Raw genomic sequence first — 14908 nt, forward strand, 5'->3', positions numbered from 1 at the left:
AGGTCCCTACTATTCCAGGCGGCTGTATCTCTATACAGACTTACAGAGATTCCAATTTGTTTTTTAGATTAAAAAGCAGATTAGAATCTGCCATATCTAGGCTCAATAAAATAGCACACACAGTCAAGAGCAAAGTTAAACTTTACTTTACAGTAATTGCTTTCTTTTATATACAAAGAATTACAGTACATATTTTGGGAACATTTGGGTAGGACAACTTTGTTTTTCATTGTCATAGTTTTTACACACACACACAGTTAAATGAGTCAGGGGAGGAAAAATAAGAATCCACGAGCCAAAACTCTTCCTCTTCTTCTAATGTAGATACTGTAAAGCATTTCCCTTGCCGGCCATTTGTAGAGAACGTAGATGAGAATAGGACAGCTCTGTAAAAAGACATTATGCTTGACTGTTGGTAACCACAATATATGCACTGAAAAGAATTCCTTCCCCATTATTCATGCAGAAATACTGCAATTATGCACTGGAGTGTCATTGCAGAACAGGACTTTTCCAAGAGGCCTTCTCCTGCAATTGCTCTGTTCAGTCACAGCTCCCAGCAGAGAGTCTGGGAGAGTCAGCATGCAGCATACTGCCTGAGGGCAAAGCAATACAGCTTGGAGAAACGCAATATTTCATCTCCAGCTCATGTTAGCACTACATGCTACTCCATTTCTGTACCAGCAGCTAAATGAGTGGGGAGAGCTCTCCAGTCTTAGCCCTGCCCAAACCCCTTTGGAACAAATATGGGGGGTGGGGGGGGACTGTCAAGCGATTAGAGAAGCGTTTCTCTCTCCCAACGTATTACAGACCTGAACAATTCAAAAGCACCACACCATACATTACTGAAATAAGCTGCTACAGCAAAGGAATATGCCCTGTGATGCTGCTGAGGAGAAATGGAAGGAATGGCACTTAGCTTCCCCTTGCCACATCTGCTCAGCACCCACTCAAGGGAATAGGGTTAGTGAAATTCCAGATGTTTCCAAGATGATGCTCTGCGTAGGCTGAGAAGTGGTTTCCTATGCACAAATACCCTTGTAAGCATTCACTTTCAAGAGAAGACACTGCCTCAGTAGGGAGAATAGGAACTAAGTGTCATTTGTACACACTGATCCCATCTTCCAGAAAATCAGAGTCTGGGAGCATGGGAGGCAAAAATGTGGCCATTTTAAAATATAACTTCTATTCCTGCCTGCCGTCAGTACTTGAGAAATGTGCTCTGACATCTCTTGCTTTCAGACATGAAACCCAATACTTGATAAAATCATCACATTCCCAGCATCCCTAGCCCTCTGACTCCCACGGAAGGGAATCCATCAATACTGCAAAATGTCACACACTCAATGCATTTGTTAACAAATTCTTGTATCTTACCAGTCATGCAGATTTGACGGAAAGGGGAAAGGCTTTATTCCATTTCAGCACAATTATGTAGGCTGCAGAATGTTTAAAATCTATTCCAAATGTTGTCACCATTATTATTATTATTATTATTATTATTATTATTATTATTATTATTATTATTATTATTATTTAAAAAGCCTACAGCTCAGCTCCTCCATTCCAAAGTATTCATCCTAAACCAGGAGTGGGGATCCTGTGTCCCCTCTAGACACTGGCATACAATTCCTATCAGCCTGAGCTAGCAAGGTCAGGGTGAGGGGGTTGGAGTTCAACATCTGCTCTTCACCCCTGCCCTAAACCAATCAAATAACCACCTTAGTAGCCACAGGGTAATGCAAAAGGTGATGCATTCTAGGAAAGTCCCATCACAGGTGCTCTAAGCAACATGTTAGTCAATTGCACAGACGGGGAGTTTCCAAATATTTTAACATAATGAGAACACTCTTCAGGCAACGACCCTGGGGTTGGAAAAGGGAAGTAATTCTTGCAACATTAAAGTGAGAGGGGCAGAGGGGAGCACTGAATAGAGGTATACCCTGTTGGGCTGCTATAAATACCCCGATTGCTCAAAAATAAACATGAACATCTTTTTAACAGATCTAGGCACTTTCAGCTGATCTAATCCCAGTCCTGTTGGCGCCCTAACTTTTGGAGAAACATCCAATGGGGAAAAGCACAGAGACAGAACACCTGATTTCTGGAGAATGATCTGCACCATTCTGTACAGCAACTACTTATTTTCCATGTGGCAAAATTTTAATTACCTGTGAATATTTCATAAATGGGGTGGAAATTGTATTTTGATAGCTTCATTGTAAACAATGCCAGTCAAGGGTGCAAGTACAACTACCCGACTCCACTATAGTCTATTATTCCATGAAACTATGGAGCTAGTGTAGAATCTGGCACTTGAGAAGCTCAGGATGCTGCTAAATCATCTTTTCAATTGTTTTGTGTAAAAAAAAAAGGTGGGGTGGGGGATTCCTGGTTTAATTACAGATACTCATGGGTGGAGGAGAGTTGCTGGGCAAAATTTGTTGTCATACCTAGTTCTTTGCTCCTTCCCATGATTAACAGAAACAGAGTAAGTTATGAAATAAGCAAACATACACAAATCTGTTTTTCTGCATGATCCAAATGTCACAGTATTCAATTCAGCTTTTCTTGCCACAGATCTGGCCTCTTGGCACAGATTTTCAAGCACAAAATGTGCAAAGCTCTATGTCTCACTAGACCCCAGCATTATAGCACCTTATTTTCTGCATGAAATATAGCAACATGATGGGGAGTGTGTAAGATTTGCGCGCCAGAAGCCATTTGCCATGCTCACACCCCTAGCAAAGTACCACATAAGCAACAGCAGAATAGAACATGCCTGGACCATTTTAAGAAGCAGGATCAAATTTTGTTTCTGGCAGCCCAGCTCTTGGAAAGGTAGCTGATTCACACTAGGTAAGAGGGTACACAACAGGGGAAGCATTCAGGTCAAATATCTCTCCCAGCACTCTCCTAGCCTGTGTCTGTTTGCATTCTGGATCCCTCAGAGTCAAACAGCACTTGGCTTCTGCTTGGCCAGTGTCCCTTCCTAATTGAATGTTGTGTCTTATGGGAGTGACTGGCTCTTCCCATTTCACATAGGAAACCACCCCTGCTTTGGGTTGAAGGTGCCGATTGGGTGAGGTTCCTGCGTAGCATTTCTCTTAATCTGCACCTTGGGATTTTCTCCTTACTTACCATAACAAACTAGACACCAGCCTCCAGACTTGGAGAGATGCTATCAGTATAAAGTTGTGCTACAGGCATGCAGGTACACACACTCCACACATACATCCGTGACACTTTCTACTTCAGATGCCCAGTTTAATTGATCAGCTTCTTGTTTCTACAAAACAAGTCCTTCAGGGAGGGAAGCGGCGGCAAAACTGAATCTGTACAGAGAGGCTCTTGAGGGAAAAGGAGAAAGCAGGGCGGCAGCAGACAACAGGGGCTGAAATGCCATGCAAAAATCCAACTGACTTTAAGCAGGAGTTCCTAGATAAAGATTCTGAATGTGCTGCTGCACCGATCCCCTACCGTGTCACGTATTCTTGACCCCTAGAACCTACACTCAGGAGAATTAATGCAAAATGGACTTTTCTCTGTTTTAAAGATTTAAAACAGCCTCCACCAAAAATATTCACAGTTTATTGTTGTTGTTTTTCCATGAAACAAATAGCTAGTTAAAAACACATGACATTGCAAGAACAGAGTTGGACAAAGCAGTGCAGGCATCTTTCTTGTTACAGGTACAGCTGGCTTGGGGTGGGGTCTGGCACAAAGGAAGCCCTAAACACACAATCTACACGACAAAGTCCAGCTCACGGGAAGGCCTAAATATGTAAAATTTAGAGCTTTATTATTATTATTTTCCACACATGAGAAATATTTAACATACTGAACCTCGTGATTGGTTTGGCTTGCTTGTTTAAAAAGGTGATCGTTTTGTTTTTAAAAAAGTTTTAGTAAAATGCCCTTGGCTTCTTGTTTCTGTCTCGTTCAGAAGAGTTGTCCTGTTTCCCTTTGTGCAGGAGTCACGCAGAAACCAAAATGTACTTGCATTTCCCCATTTTCAGCAATAAGCAACCGCTGAGCCTGCAGGTCTTCGAGGAAAGCCAATGTTAAGAACTAAGATTCCATTAGCTATAACGCTTTGCAAAGTCACTAGCTTTGGAGAGAGAGGGAAATGATTCAGGGAGAAGATGAGATGCACAGTGGTGGTGGTGGGGGGAATGTTTTGTAGTGCCCAGCAGGTACCATCAATGTGGAAAGCCAGCATTGAAAAAAGTATTGGGTCAGAATTTGAACTGCCACTGTATAGGATCAACTGTAGTACTATTGCAATTCTACAGAGGACCTGAATACCCCAATGATATATGCTTCAAAGTAAGAGGATCAGGGTTTACATAGAAACCAGAACTTCTACTTCGTGCAAAAAAACAACAACACCTGGAAATCTAAAAAGGGCAAATTAGGAGCTGGCCAAATTTGCTGCTTGAAGCTGAAGCATGACAGACTGTGCGACTTCAGCTATCCAGGCCAACAGAACATGAAAAGGAGGCAAAAGTTAGAAGGAAAGTGTGTGTGTGTGTGTGTGTGTGTGTGAGAGAGAGAGAGAGAGAGAGAGAGAGAGAGAGAGAGAGAGAGAGAGAGAGAGAGAGATTGTTAAGCTGCTTCCAGACATCAGTGTGTCTAACTGAAACCATCAAGTGAAATATTGGCATGGTATGCTTGCTTGTCTCTCCTACAGCCAAGATATGAAGAAACCTAGACATATTCAGGGCCAAGTAAGCAGTAACTTCTCTGATCCTCAATATAGTTCATCAACAATATCTAACCAGCACCATAACAAGCTGCATTTATGTCTGGTTGGCTAACAATAACTGCTTCCACCAGAGTTATGCATAATACCAGCCTGGTTTCGCACCAGGCATAAAGCGCTGCACTGACTGGGAAAGAGAGATGAAGAAAGGAAGAGAGATCTAAGCCAGCTGCTGCAGCCCTTAGTGTTCCAGTGTGAGAACTATGACCTCAGCTACCTCTGTTTCTGACATGCAGATATTCTTCAGTGTAGCCCAGTTAAATTCAAGTTTTTGTTTCAGTATTTTTTGGTAAGATGGGAAATACTTTAAGCTGGAGACTAATCAAGGTAAGATTAATAAAACACGCTTTCTATCCTGGAAACATTTATTCTCAAATGGGCTATTAGTTCTGTTCCGCCCTCTGAGGTGATATACTTTAGCCAGAGGAATGCACCCCAAATAATTAGGACTACTGTAAACAATGCAAACATGATTCCTAAGCGAACTGCTTGTAGTGGAGGGGGGGAATTAGTTTCATTTGTCCAAAAACACTAATAATTCTTGTTGCAAAGACTGAAAAAAGTTAGGTAACAGCAATGATGCACCACAAAAATCCAGAAGAGAGATTGACTCATTTGTCTAACCTGCTGTTGCCTTTAGTGGTCAAAATTCTGCCTCTGTGGGGGCTCTGACTTTACTGTGCTAGAGATCCAAATCCCAGGATAAGAATGCTAGCAGATGGTATCTCTGAATTTCTTTTTTCCCCCACCTCCAATTATAAGGTCTGTGAAGGAGCTTCAGCTGTTCACAGAGGAGCAGACAGTTCCACCTAGTGGAACTGGGCTTCTCAGCTAACTTCAAGTAACGTTTCTCTTCAAAAAGCACCTGTATTTGTTGTGCCCTGGCAGCATATTCTCAAGCAAAACACTCTCCTAAAACAGAATGCTGAGAAATGAAAACTAGGGAGGAAACTGTCAGGTCCCTTCGCTTCGCTTCTCCAGTGACAGGATTCCATCAGTTGAATTGTTTAGGAAATGTAAGGTGCCAGTACAGAATGGCTGGCTTGCAACTACTGAGATGGAATGAAGCTACTTCTTTGGAAGGGTGTAGGAGCTAATCTAGGAGACACACCATTAATGCACGCCTGTCACTCAGACATGCAAGGTTAGTAATTTTGATTATTTCAATGGAATTAGAGATTATTATCCACAGTGGATTCCTTTATTTCAGCTTTATTGTTTCCAAAATGAAGACGGAACAGGCCATCTACATTCTTGCTGCTTGACTGGGCATCGTTCGGATTTAGGTAAATGTAGGTGGGTAGTTTGGGTGGGATGTTGGAAGGTCAAGGATCTGGGGAAGTGATTTTTTTTAAAAAAAAAAACAACCCAAGAAACGAAATACCCTTCCCCATACAATAAAAAAACAAACAAAACAAAAATAGTGACCCGTCTGGCCTCGAACTGGCTTCACTAAGGTTTAGACTCAGTAGGTTCATGGCCAGGGGAATCCTGGTTCAGTACTAGCACCACGTTTTGTTCAGACAAAGGCAAAATGTCCTGCCCCACAGGCGTTTGTGCTTTCCCAGAGAGCCACGAGATCTGCTCCAACGTTTGAATGTTTCTGGGCAGCCACGATGCCTGTCCAGAAGGCAGTGGAGCTTCTCTTGCAGGCCAAAGGGGTTGTTCAAATGCACACAATCTATCTGTGGGCCAAAATGGCTGCTCCGTGGAAGGTGCAGATGCGGCTTCTTGGCCTGAGCAAAGACTGAGCTCAGGAGACTGCAGTTTCTCAGCTGTCCAAAGCGATTGCTCCACCGATTGCAGTCCTTTCGCACTATGCCAAGGGGTCTGTTCGTGTATTTGAAAATTCTCTAGAGGGCGGGCTGCTTGCCCAACATAGCCCGAAAATTTCCCTGTAGGCCTGCAAGGCTGCTCCTCGGATACAGATGTCCGCTCTTTCTGCTGAGGAGTCTGCTCCACGGTCACAGAGCCTCTTTCTTTTGGCTGAGCGTTCTGGTCAACAGGCCTCAGTGCTTTCTCTGAAAGCAAAGGCCTCAGGCTTAGTGGGGAAGGAAGCTGAGGCCTCAGACCTGTGGTAGTGGAAGGCTTGTCTGATGGCATGGGCCAAGCATCTGCTGGGGTAGAAACCCTGTTGGGCGGCTGTGGCTGTGGGACTACAGGAGTGGCTGGCTTTTCTGATGGTTTAGACCTCAGGGCTATGGGGGTGACTGGTCTGACCACTGGCTGAGATCGTAGGCTCAGTGGAGCAACAGACTTGCCCGAGGGCTTGGGTGTTGGGCCAAGAGAAATGGGCCTGTCCAGTGGCTGAGGCCTTGGAGATTCAGGATCAGCAGGCTTGTCCAACGCCTGGAGCTTTGGTATCTCTGCAGCAGGAAGTTCCTCCAAATTCTGAGACCTGGGTATGCCTGCAGTAGGTGACAGTTCTGACTTCTTGGATCCTGGTGGTTTCACTGTGGAGTTTTTGTCTGTTGTCTGAGGTCCCAATGCTTCCGGAGCAGGTGGCTTGTCCTGAGGTCCTGGTGCCTCTCCAGTGACCAGCTTGTCTGATAGCTGTGACTCATTAGCTACTGTGGAGGATAGCTTTTCTGACGGTTGTGACTTCTGGGCAACAGCAGAAGCCTGTTTTTCAGAGGGCTGTAACCTCAGGGCCACTGTGGAGGGCGATTTTTCTGAGGGATGTAGCCTGAGTGCCACGGCAGAGAGCGGCTTATCTGACGACTGCAACCTAAGGGCAAGGGCTGAGGATAACTTGTCTGAGGGCTTTAACCTCAGGGACAGGGTGGAGGGCAATTTGTCTGAGGGTTTTAAACTCAGGGACAGGGTGGAGGGCAGCTTGTCTGATGGTTGTAGCCTCAGTGCCACGGTGGAGGGTGCTTTATCTGAGGACTGCAGCTTCAGCGCGACAGAGGAAGGCTGCTTGTCTGAGGACTTTAGCCTCAGAGCCATTGAAGAGGAAGGTGGCTTATCTGAGGGTTGCAGCCTCAGGGCCACAGTCAGAGGTAGCCTCTCTGACGGCTGAGATTTCGGGCCTGTAGCCGCAGGCTGCTCGTCTGATGGCTGAGTGTTTTGGCAGCCAGCTGCCGATTCTGTGGAAGGCGCATACTCACGAATCTCTCCTGGCTCTAGAGGGTTAGGTCCGCATGGATCATGTTCTGTGCAGGACAGGCGTCCGTCCAGCTTAGAGATGAAGAGCATGCCCTCTCGGTGCTGCTTGCAAAAGGACCTGGGGCACATCTCGCAGAAGGAAGCTGCCTCTTTGCTGCACACGTCACACTGGTGCCAAGGGCATTCCCATTTCCCTGCAGCACAGAAAAATAAGGCGCAGCTTAAGAGGAGGTGAGAAAGTCAGATCGGCGAATGGCTGAAATCAACAAGAAAGCAACCCTGGACTAACCCTGGAGGTTGCTAAGGGAATATCATCCAAAACAGCTCTAGTTTACCAGGCATCCATTTGCCATCATAAACTATTTTGCAGTTATGTAAAATGCAGGAACCCCACTCAGCACACTGGTTTGTTCATTCAGTTCTAACCACTGTGTTTCAAGTTAGTTTTGGTTCAAGCAACAACAACAAAAGTAATGATTTAAATCACGTTTTCAAACTTAGCAAACTGAGAAGGTGGAACTTCCTTTTCTTTGGTCTTTTGTCCACACCAAACAAGCACTCCACTCAGAGATGGTATGCTTCTGAATGCCAGTTGCTGGGGAACATGAATGAGGAGAGTGTTGTTGCACTCAGGTGCTGCTTCTGGGCTTCCACTGTGAGAACAAGATGCTGGACTAGATAGGCCTTTGTTCTGATGCGGCTGGGCTCTCCTCCTGTTTTTATTATATGAACTGTCACCAGCTGCTAAGTTTGGGAGGCATCATTTCTCGCTCGAGGCTAGTGCTATTGATGCAGCTGTTATACTTAAGTTTCTATGAATAATAGTGAGAATACGTGACTGACCTGCAGGACGCCTGGTCAGATTGAGGCAGTCAGCATGGTACACCTTTGGGCAGCCTGGCCTCTTACAGGAAACCAGCTGCCCTCCATCCCCGCAGCTGAAACATTCATCCTCACGCTCCTTCATAATCTCTGCTTGGGATTTGCGCTTCCCATGCCGCCTCTTGAACTTCTTGGACTTCTCTTCAGAGGCAGGTGGCTGGTTCTGGAGACAAAACAATGCCACTGAGTAAATGCTCAAAGGGAACAAATCCCTGTCCTCATACCTCTTTCTGTTAAACTTCTTTAGCTGACTTGATGAAAGACCCTAAGAAAAACAGCTGCAATCACAATTCTTGAGGGGTAAGTAAACAGTTCAATTCTGAATAGGCCATATGATAAGATTATGTTTTCCTAGTATGAATAAACCCAGAGTTTCCCCAGCTATGAAAGTTCCTAACAAACATATTTTCATTTTGGACACATTGGAAGTTTTACATTCATCCTGACCATTGTGTCAGGAAAACAACAACAACAACAACAACAACAACAATGTATTATTCATATGCTGCACATCTAACAGGGTTGCCTCAGTCACTCTGGGTGGCTTCCAACAAATTAAAACATCCAACAAAGTAAAACGTCAAACATTAAAAACTTCCCTATACAGTGATTAATGTTATTAGCACAGATCTCTCCTGGCGTTGGCTTTTTTCCAGTACTGCCCCGCCATTTTCATCTGATTTAAGCAATGCAGAGTGGGTCTTAAAGGCGTGTCATTGTTAACAACAGCAATAGCAATCACACAGTAACTTGGAGAGGAGTATACTGAAGAGAACAAGATTCCTTTAAATTAAGTAAAAAATGAACCCCAAGCAATTCAAAGGGCAGCTGAAGGAAGAAATCTAAATAAGGGTTTGAAATACCTTTGGTCTTACTCCAAGGAAACCACTGCAGTTTGGAGCACCACATTTGCAAACTGTCTTCCCATTCCCCAAACACTCCAGGTTATAGTTGAAAGTCAGCTCAGTCCCTGGTAATCAGAGAAATCAATGAGACCCATTTGGATTGTAAGAGGCTTTGCTAAACCTGAAGTTCTAGAACTGGAATGAAAGATTAAAAACAAACAAGAAAAACCAACCACCCCCCCCCCAAAAAAAAGATGTGTAAATGCTGAGGAGAATCTGCTGCTTCTACTTTCCCTTGCATGTGCTGAAATTCCAGTGCACGCTTGCAACAAAGGTCTATGACTTAATATAATTGCATTACCTTACCTCCCGAGGGCCATGCAGAATGAAATTTCAACAAGCAGGATGAATTTTCCTACATTGTGAATATAGTACAAATACACAGATAGAAGAACATACCTTCTACCAAATAGCCACCTGTCAGGGATGCTGTATTGTATCTTGCACTGAGCAGAGGGTTGGGAACTGACTTCAGAATACTACTCCCAACTCTTTGATTCTATGACAGCCACTACTTTTTAAAGCTTTCTGTTATATGTAATGTATGGTGAACACAGAGATACGTGTCGCTCACTGTGAAGAAGTATCTCAACTTTTTACATGCAAACACTCAGGGAGGAATCCAACATAGTGCTATGGCAATTGTTCCATCAGCTCAAGCTTTTCAGATTGTGAGACAAAAATGACCCCCCCTCTGCTCCCCCCACATGCAGTTCTGAGGGTTTTCTTGACCCCCCACCACAAAGCCAATTTCAGTGAGAGGATGGGAAAAGAAGGGAAGTGCCACTGAATCAGCAGAAGTCCTTGAACAGACTTCCATTAGTGGGACTCATTAGTTAAACCTGCCCTCAGGCTGCGGACTTTCATTTATTGATACATACGCCAAAATATCAGAAACAAGGCTACTAATCATTAGGGCTCCTTACCAGCTTTGATATTTATGAGCGCAAAAAGGCCAACCCGAGTATCTCCATTCACTGACCACTTCTGTGTCTCACAATTTGGCTGGCAGCAATGGTTCATAAATCGAGCATAATTGCCTTTTGGTCCAGCATCAATTATTCGATCCTAAAAAGCACAGGAAAGAACTCAGCCTTTCAAAACACAGCCAGAACTTTATTCTTAGCTATAAGCAGTGGAATACAGATATGGAATGCTCTAAGAAACTTGAGGGTTGGGGGAGATGTCTTTCCAAGAAAGCACACACACAAATCAGGTGGTCTTGCAATCTAAAACCAATGCCAACAGAAGGCACAATATCTTAATTTATTGTTTCAAATGTACATGAACTAGCAGTATTTTACTTCAGATATAGAAAACAGGAATGTTTTCACACACCTTGTCCAAAGTTAGCATATAAAAGTTGGTGATATCATGCTCTTGGGCATAGCGGATTCTGGCCCGGCATTCCTCCTCATCTATCAGCTCTCCCACATATTCGTTGACAAACTCACCCTGAAAGTGTGGAAGTGGGAAGAGATGAGAGAACAACAAATAGTACTCTGAATACAAAGCCAAGACCAACCAAACTCAGGGGGTTTGGGGATGGGAAGAGATACACATAGGAAACAAATGAACAAAACACACACCCATTAAAACTAAAGTTACTAATTCATAGCTTTTCATGGAATCCAAAATCTTTAGTGCTTTTTGGAAGGCGAGCCTGAGGAGGCACCATCTCTATTTTAGGTACAGAACTGCATTCCTTAATAAAACATACTAGAGCATCATAACTATCAGTTTTATTACAAACTGGTTTCTTTTGACCTAGACCACTGCTCTTTGTAGTCTGGTATGCCTGTCACACTATGCCAACCCATGGCCTCCAAAAAAGAAAACTGAGTGCTTAGTGCCTCCCTAACCCTCCTACTGCTGTGCTGAGCTAAATCATAATTAACCACGAGAAGTAGCCAAGGTTTAGGGCTCATGGTTTGCCTAGGAGAGCTGAAATTCAGCAATTCAAGCATTTACAGTAGTTACTTTTTACAACAGTAAAAACTGCAAATGCAGACATCGCCTTGATAGAACTTTTGTTTAGTAATCCACTCAGTTTACCGTATTTTTCGCCCCATAAGACGCACTTTTTCCCCTCCAAAAATGAAGGGGAAATCGGGGTGCGTCTTATGGGGCGAATGCCTGCAATCCTCGCGCGCCCGGCAGGAGGTCCCACCGGGTGCGCAAGGCTTGGGGCGGCAGCCTGTCGCCCGAAGCACGGGGAGCCCTCCGGAGGGCTCTCCCTGCTTCGGGCGAATGCCTGCAAGCCTCGCGCACCCGGCAGGAGGTCCCGCCCGGTGCGCGAGGCTTGGGGCGGCAGCCCGTCGCCCGAAGCACGGGGAGCCCTCCGGAGGGCTCTCCCTGCTTCGGGCGAATGCCTGCAAGCCTCGCGCGCCCGGCAGGAGGTCCCGCCCGGTGCGCGAGGCTTGGGGCGGCAGCCTGTCGCCCGAAGCACGGGGAGCCCTCCGGAGGGCTCTCCCTGCTTCGGGCGAGTGTCTGCAAGCCTCGCGCACCCGGCAGGAGGTCCCGCCCGGTGCGCGAGGCTTGGGGCGGCAGCCCGTCGCCCGAAGCACGGGGAGCCCTCCGGAGGGCTCTCCCTGCTTCGGGCGAGTGTCTGCAAGCCTCGCGCGCCCGGCAGGAGGTCCCGCCCGGTGCGCGAGGCTTGGGGCGGCAGCCCGTCGCCCGAAGCACGGGGAGCCCTCCGGAGGGCTCTTCCTGCTTCGGGCGAATGCCTGCAAGCCTCGCGCGCCCGGCAGGAGGTCCCGCCCGGTGCGCGAGGCTTGGGGCGGCAGCCCGTCGCCCGAAGCACGGGGAGCCCTCCGGAGGGTTCTCCCTGCTTCGGGCGAGTGTCTGCAAGCCTCGCGCACCCGGCAGGAGGTCCCGCCCGGTGCGCGAGGCTTGGGGCGGCAGCCTGTCGCCCGAAGCACGGGGAGCCCTCCGGAGGGCTCTCCCTGCTTCGGGCGAGTGTCTGCAAGCCTCGCGCACCCGGCAGGAGGTCCCGCCCGGTGCGCGAGGCTTGGGGAGGCAGCCTGTCGCCCGAAGCACGGGGAGCCCTCCGGAGGGCTCTCCCTGCTTCGGGTGAGTGTCTGCAAGCCTCGCGCACCCGGCAGGAGGTCCCACCGGGTGCGCGAGGCTTAGGGCGGCAGCGGACTGCTTGCGCGCACCTAGAAGCTTGGGGCGCGCTGAGCTCAGCACGCCCCAAGCTCCTGGTGTAGCGCAGCGATCCGCTAGCCCTGGGAGAGCCCCGCGGCTATCCCAAGGATAGCGGACTGCTTGCGCGCACGCAGAAGCTTGGGGCGCGCTGAGCTCAGCACGCCCCAAGCTCCTGGTGTAGCGCAGCGATCCGCTAGCCCTGGGAGAGCCCCGCGGCTATCCCAAGGATAGCGGACTGCTTGCACGCACGCAGAAGCTTGGGGCGCGCTGACCTCAGCTCGTCCCAAGCTTCTGGATTAGCGCAGGGGTCCGCTAGCCCTGGGAGAGGCGCCCAGCTCTCCCACGCTAGCGGAGACCTTGCCTGCACGCAGAAGCTTGGGGCGCGCTGAGCTCCGCACGCCCCAAGCTCCTGGTGTAGCGCAGCGCACCTGGGGGGGAAATAAAAAATTTTTCCTTTATTTCCCCCCCAAAAAACTAGGTGCGTCTTATGGGCCGGTGCGTCTTATGGGGCGAAAAATACGGTAAATATGGGGTTTAAGATCCCTTTACTTAGATGGGTATTAATTAAGGATGGTTTTGGTGTAAGAAAATGTGGGGGTTAGAAACAGACTAATGAACAGACCTTTCCATCTGTTTCGTAAAACACAGAAGTGTGATGAAAAGCTGGGCACTCAAGAATTTGTGGTGTAGGATGAAAAGCAGAGAGGTAAGCAATACTACTCATCTGGGGAAATCCTGACATATATTGATTTCTGCTAAATCTAGTTCAGATTGTTTCAAGGTTCCATTAACACAGAACCCAACTTATATATGGGAAGGCAAAGACTGATTTAGGTAACCATGGGAAACAAACTCCTACCACATGTGTATGTATGTCTCAGACAGGAATAATGACTCATTTCTTGTCTTTGTAAATTTTATGCTTTAAGAAAGGAAAACTAAATTCAGTTATAGAAAGTGTGGGATGTTGAAACTAAACTTGGGGAAGAATTAAGACAGCAAAAAACAAACATACCTTTTTAATGTCTCTTTTGGCTTGCAAGCCCCAGCCTCTTGCCAGTGTGCGGAATATTTCCACTTCAGGATACTGCCTTTTGGTAAAACACTGGTTTTGGCAACGTTCCCCAGCAGGGCAGACAGCAGGGTGACACTCATAGAGCAGCATGCGATTAATACACTCGGAGTCTAGGCCACAGGGGTTTTCATCAGCCGGCTTGCAGTTGCAACGTGGGATCTCAGACAAGTCTGCAGTGAAGATCTGCACTTTGCCTACAGGCCGGTTCACCTTTAAATACAGATATAAGCCACCAAGTAAATCGGCTGGCCTAGCTAAATTGTACATCACTGGAATGCAGAAATGTAGACTACATACATGGAAATCAGAAACAACTATTGCTACGGAGATACTTGTTGAAATGGGTCAATACTGCACTTTCATGTATATTGTTAATCTTTATTATTGTTTCAGCTGCAACTCTTCTACCAGCATAGTAAATGCACCACTTTAATCAGCTATTGTAATGGTGTTCAATAGTGTGAAGTGATCCTTTCCCAGGGTGGGACAGAAAGAACAAACAAGTTCACACAGCAAGGAGACTCCCTTCCTTTCAACAGGATTTTATACACCAAAGATTTACTGCAGGTCAGCAAAGAGTTGAAGTTCATGTGGCCAATAGCTGACCTCATAGTTTACACTGGGATTAAAACATAGGTAAAACTCAATGTTGCACTACAGTGAACACCCCATCAACACAAGCATTGCACCTTGCCAGACAGAATGATCCCCCCAGCACTTCTGGGGGTTCTCCCAACCCCCTGAGACCCAATTCAGCAGGTGTGGAGGGGGGAGGAGAGGAAGGAAAAGTCCCCTTGTGTAAGTGGAAATCCTCACACAGGGCTTGCACTGACGTGACTTGTTAGGTGAATCTTGCCATGTGAATCTGTGGTACCACGAAAAACAGCTTGTGTGCTTCCTTTAAAGTCTAAAGGAAATGTTTCACAGTGGACAGATTGTACAGGTTTCAGCTTTTGCAGTGTAGTGGCAGGTGGCAAGAGGAGTGTATAGTTAAGAGCACGTCCTGGTCAGCATTAACAATGGTTA

At 46.6% G+C, this 14908-nt stretch overlaps 1 protein-coding gene and 1 long non-coding RNA gene across 17 annotated transcripts in view; one reads left to right on the forward strand and one right to left on the reverse strand.

Annotated features, from left to right (window-relative positions):
- Window positions 1–123: 123 nt before the first annotated feature.
- Window positions 124–14908, reverse strand: part of NSD1 (nuclear receptor binding SET domain protein 1) — a 63919-nt gene continuing 49134 nt past the window's right edge. For 15 of the 16 annotated variants that reach the window (XM_081184909.1, XM_081184919.1, XM_081184918.1 and 12 more), the window contains 6 exons: window positions 13823–14092; window positions 10999–11115; window positions 10587–10728; window positions 9619–9725; window positions 8717–8918; window positions 124–8067 (listed from right to left, as the gene is read on the reverse strand). In XM_081184909.1, the coding sequence (XP_081041035.1) occupies window positions 6218–8067; window positions 8717–8918; window positions 9619–9725; window positions 10587–10728; window positions 10999–11115; window positions 13823–14092 (2688 nt within the window). In that variant the 3' untranslated portion in view covers window positions 124–6217. The remainder of the gene's footprint in view (window positions 8068–8716; window positions 8919–9618; window positions 9726–10586; window positions 10729–10998; window positions 11116–13822; window positions 14093–14908) is intronic. The other variant, XM_081184912.1, reaches the window with a different exon arrangement.
- LOC308582142 lies at window positions 8931–14546 on the forward strand. The gene is made up of 3 exons (XR_014005513.1): window positions 8931–9055; window positions 13456–13513; window positions 14276–14546. It is a non-coding gene; the product is annotated as an uncharacterized lncRNA (long non-coding RNA).

The sequence above is a fragment of the Podarcis bocagei genome (genome assembly GCF_964188305.1).
Source record: "Podarcis bocagei genome assembly, chromosome: 2".
NCBI lineage: Eukaryota > Metazoa > Chordata > Lepidosauria > Squamata > Lacertidae > Podarcis > Podarcis bocagei.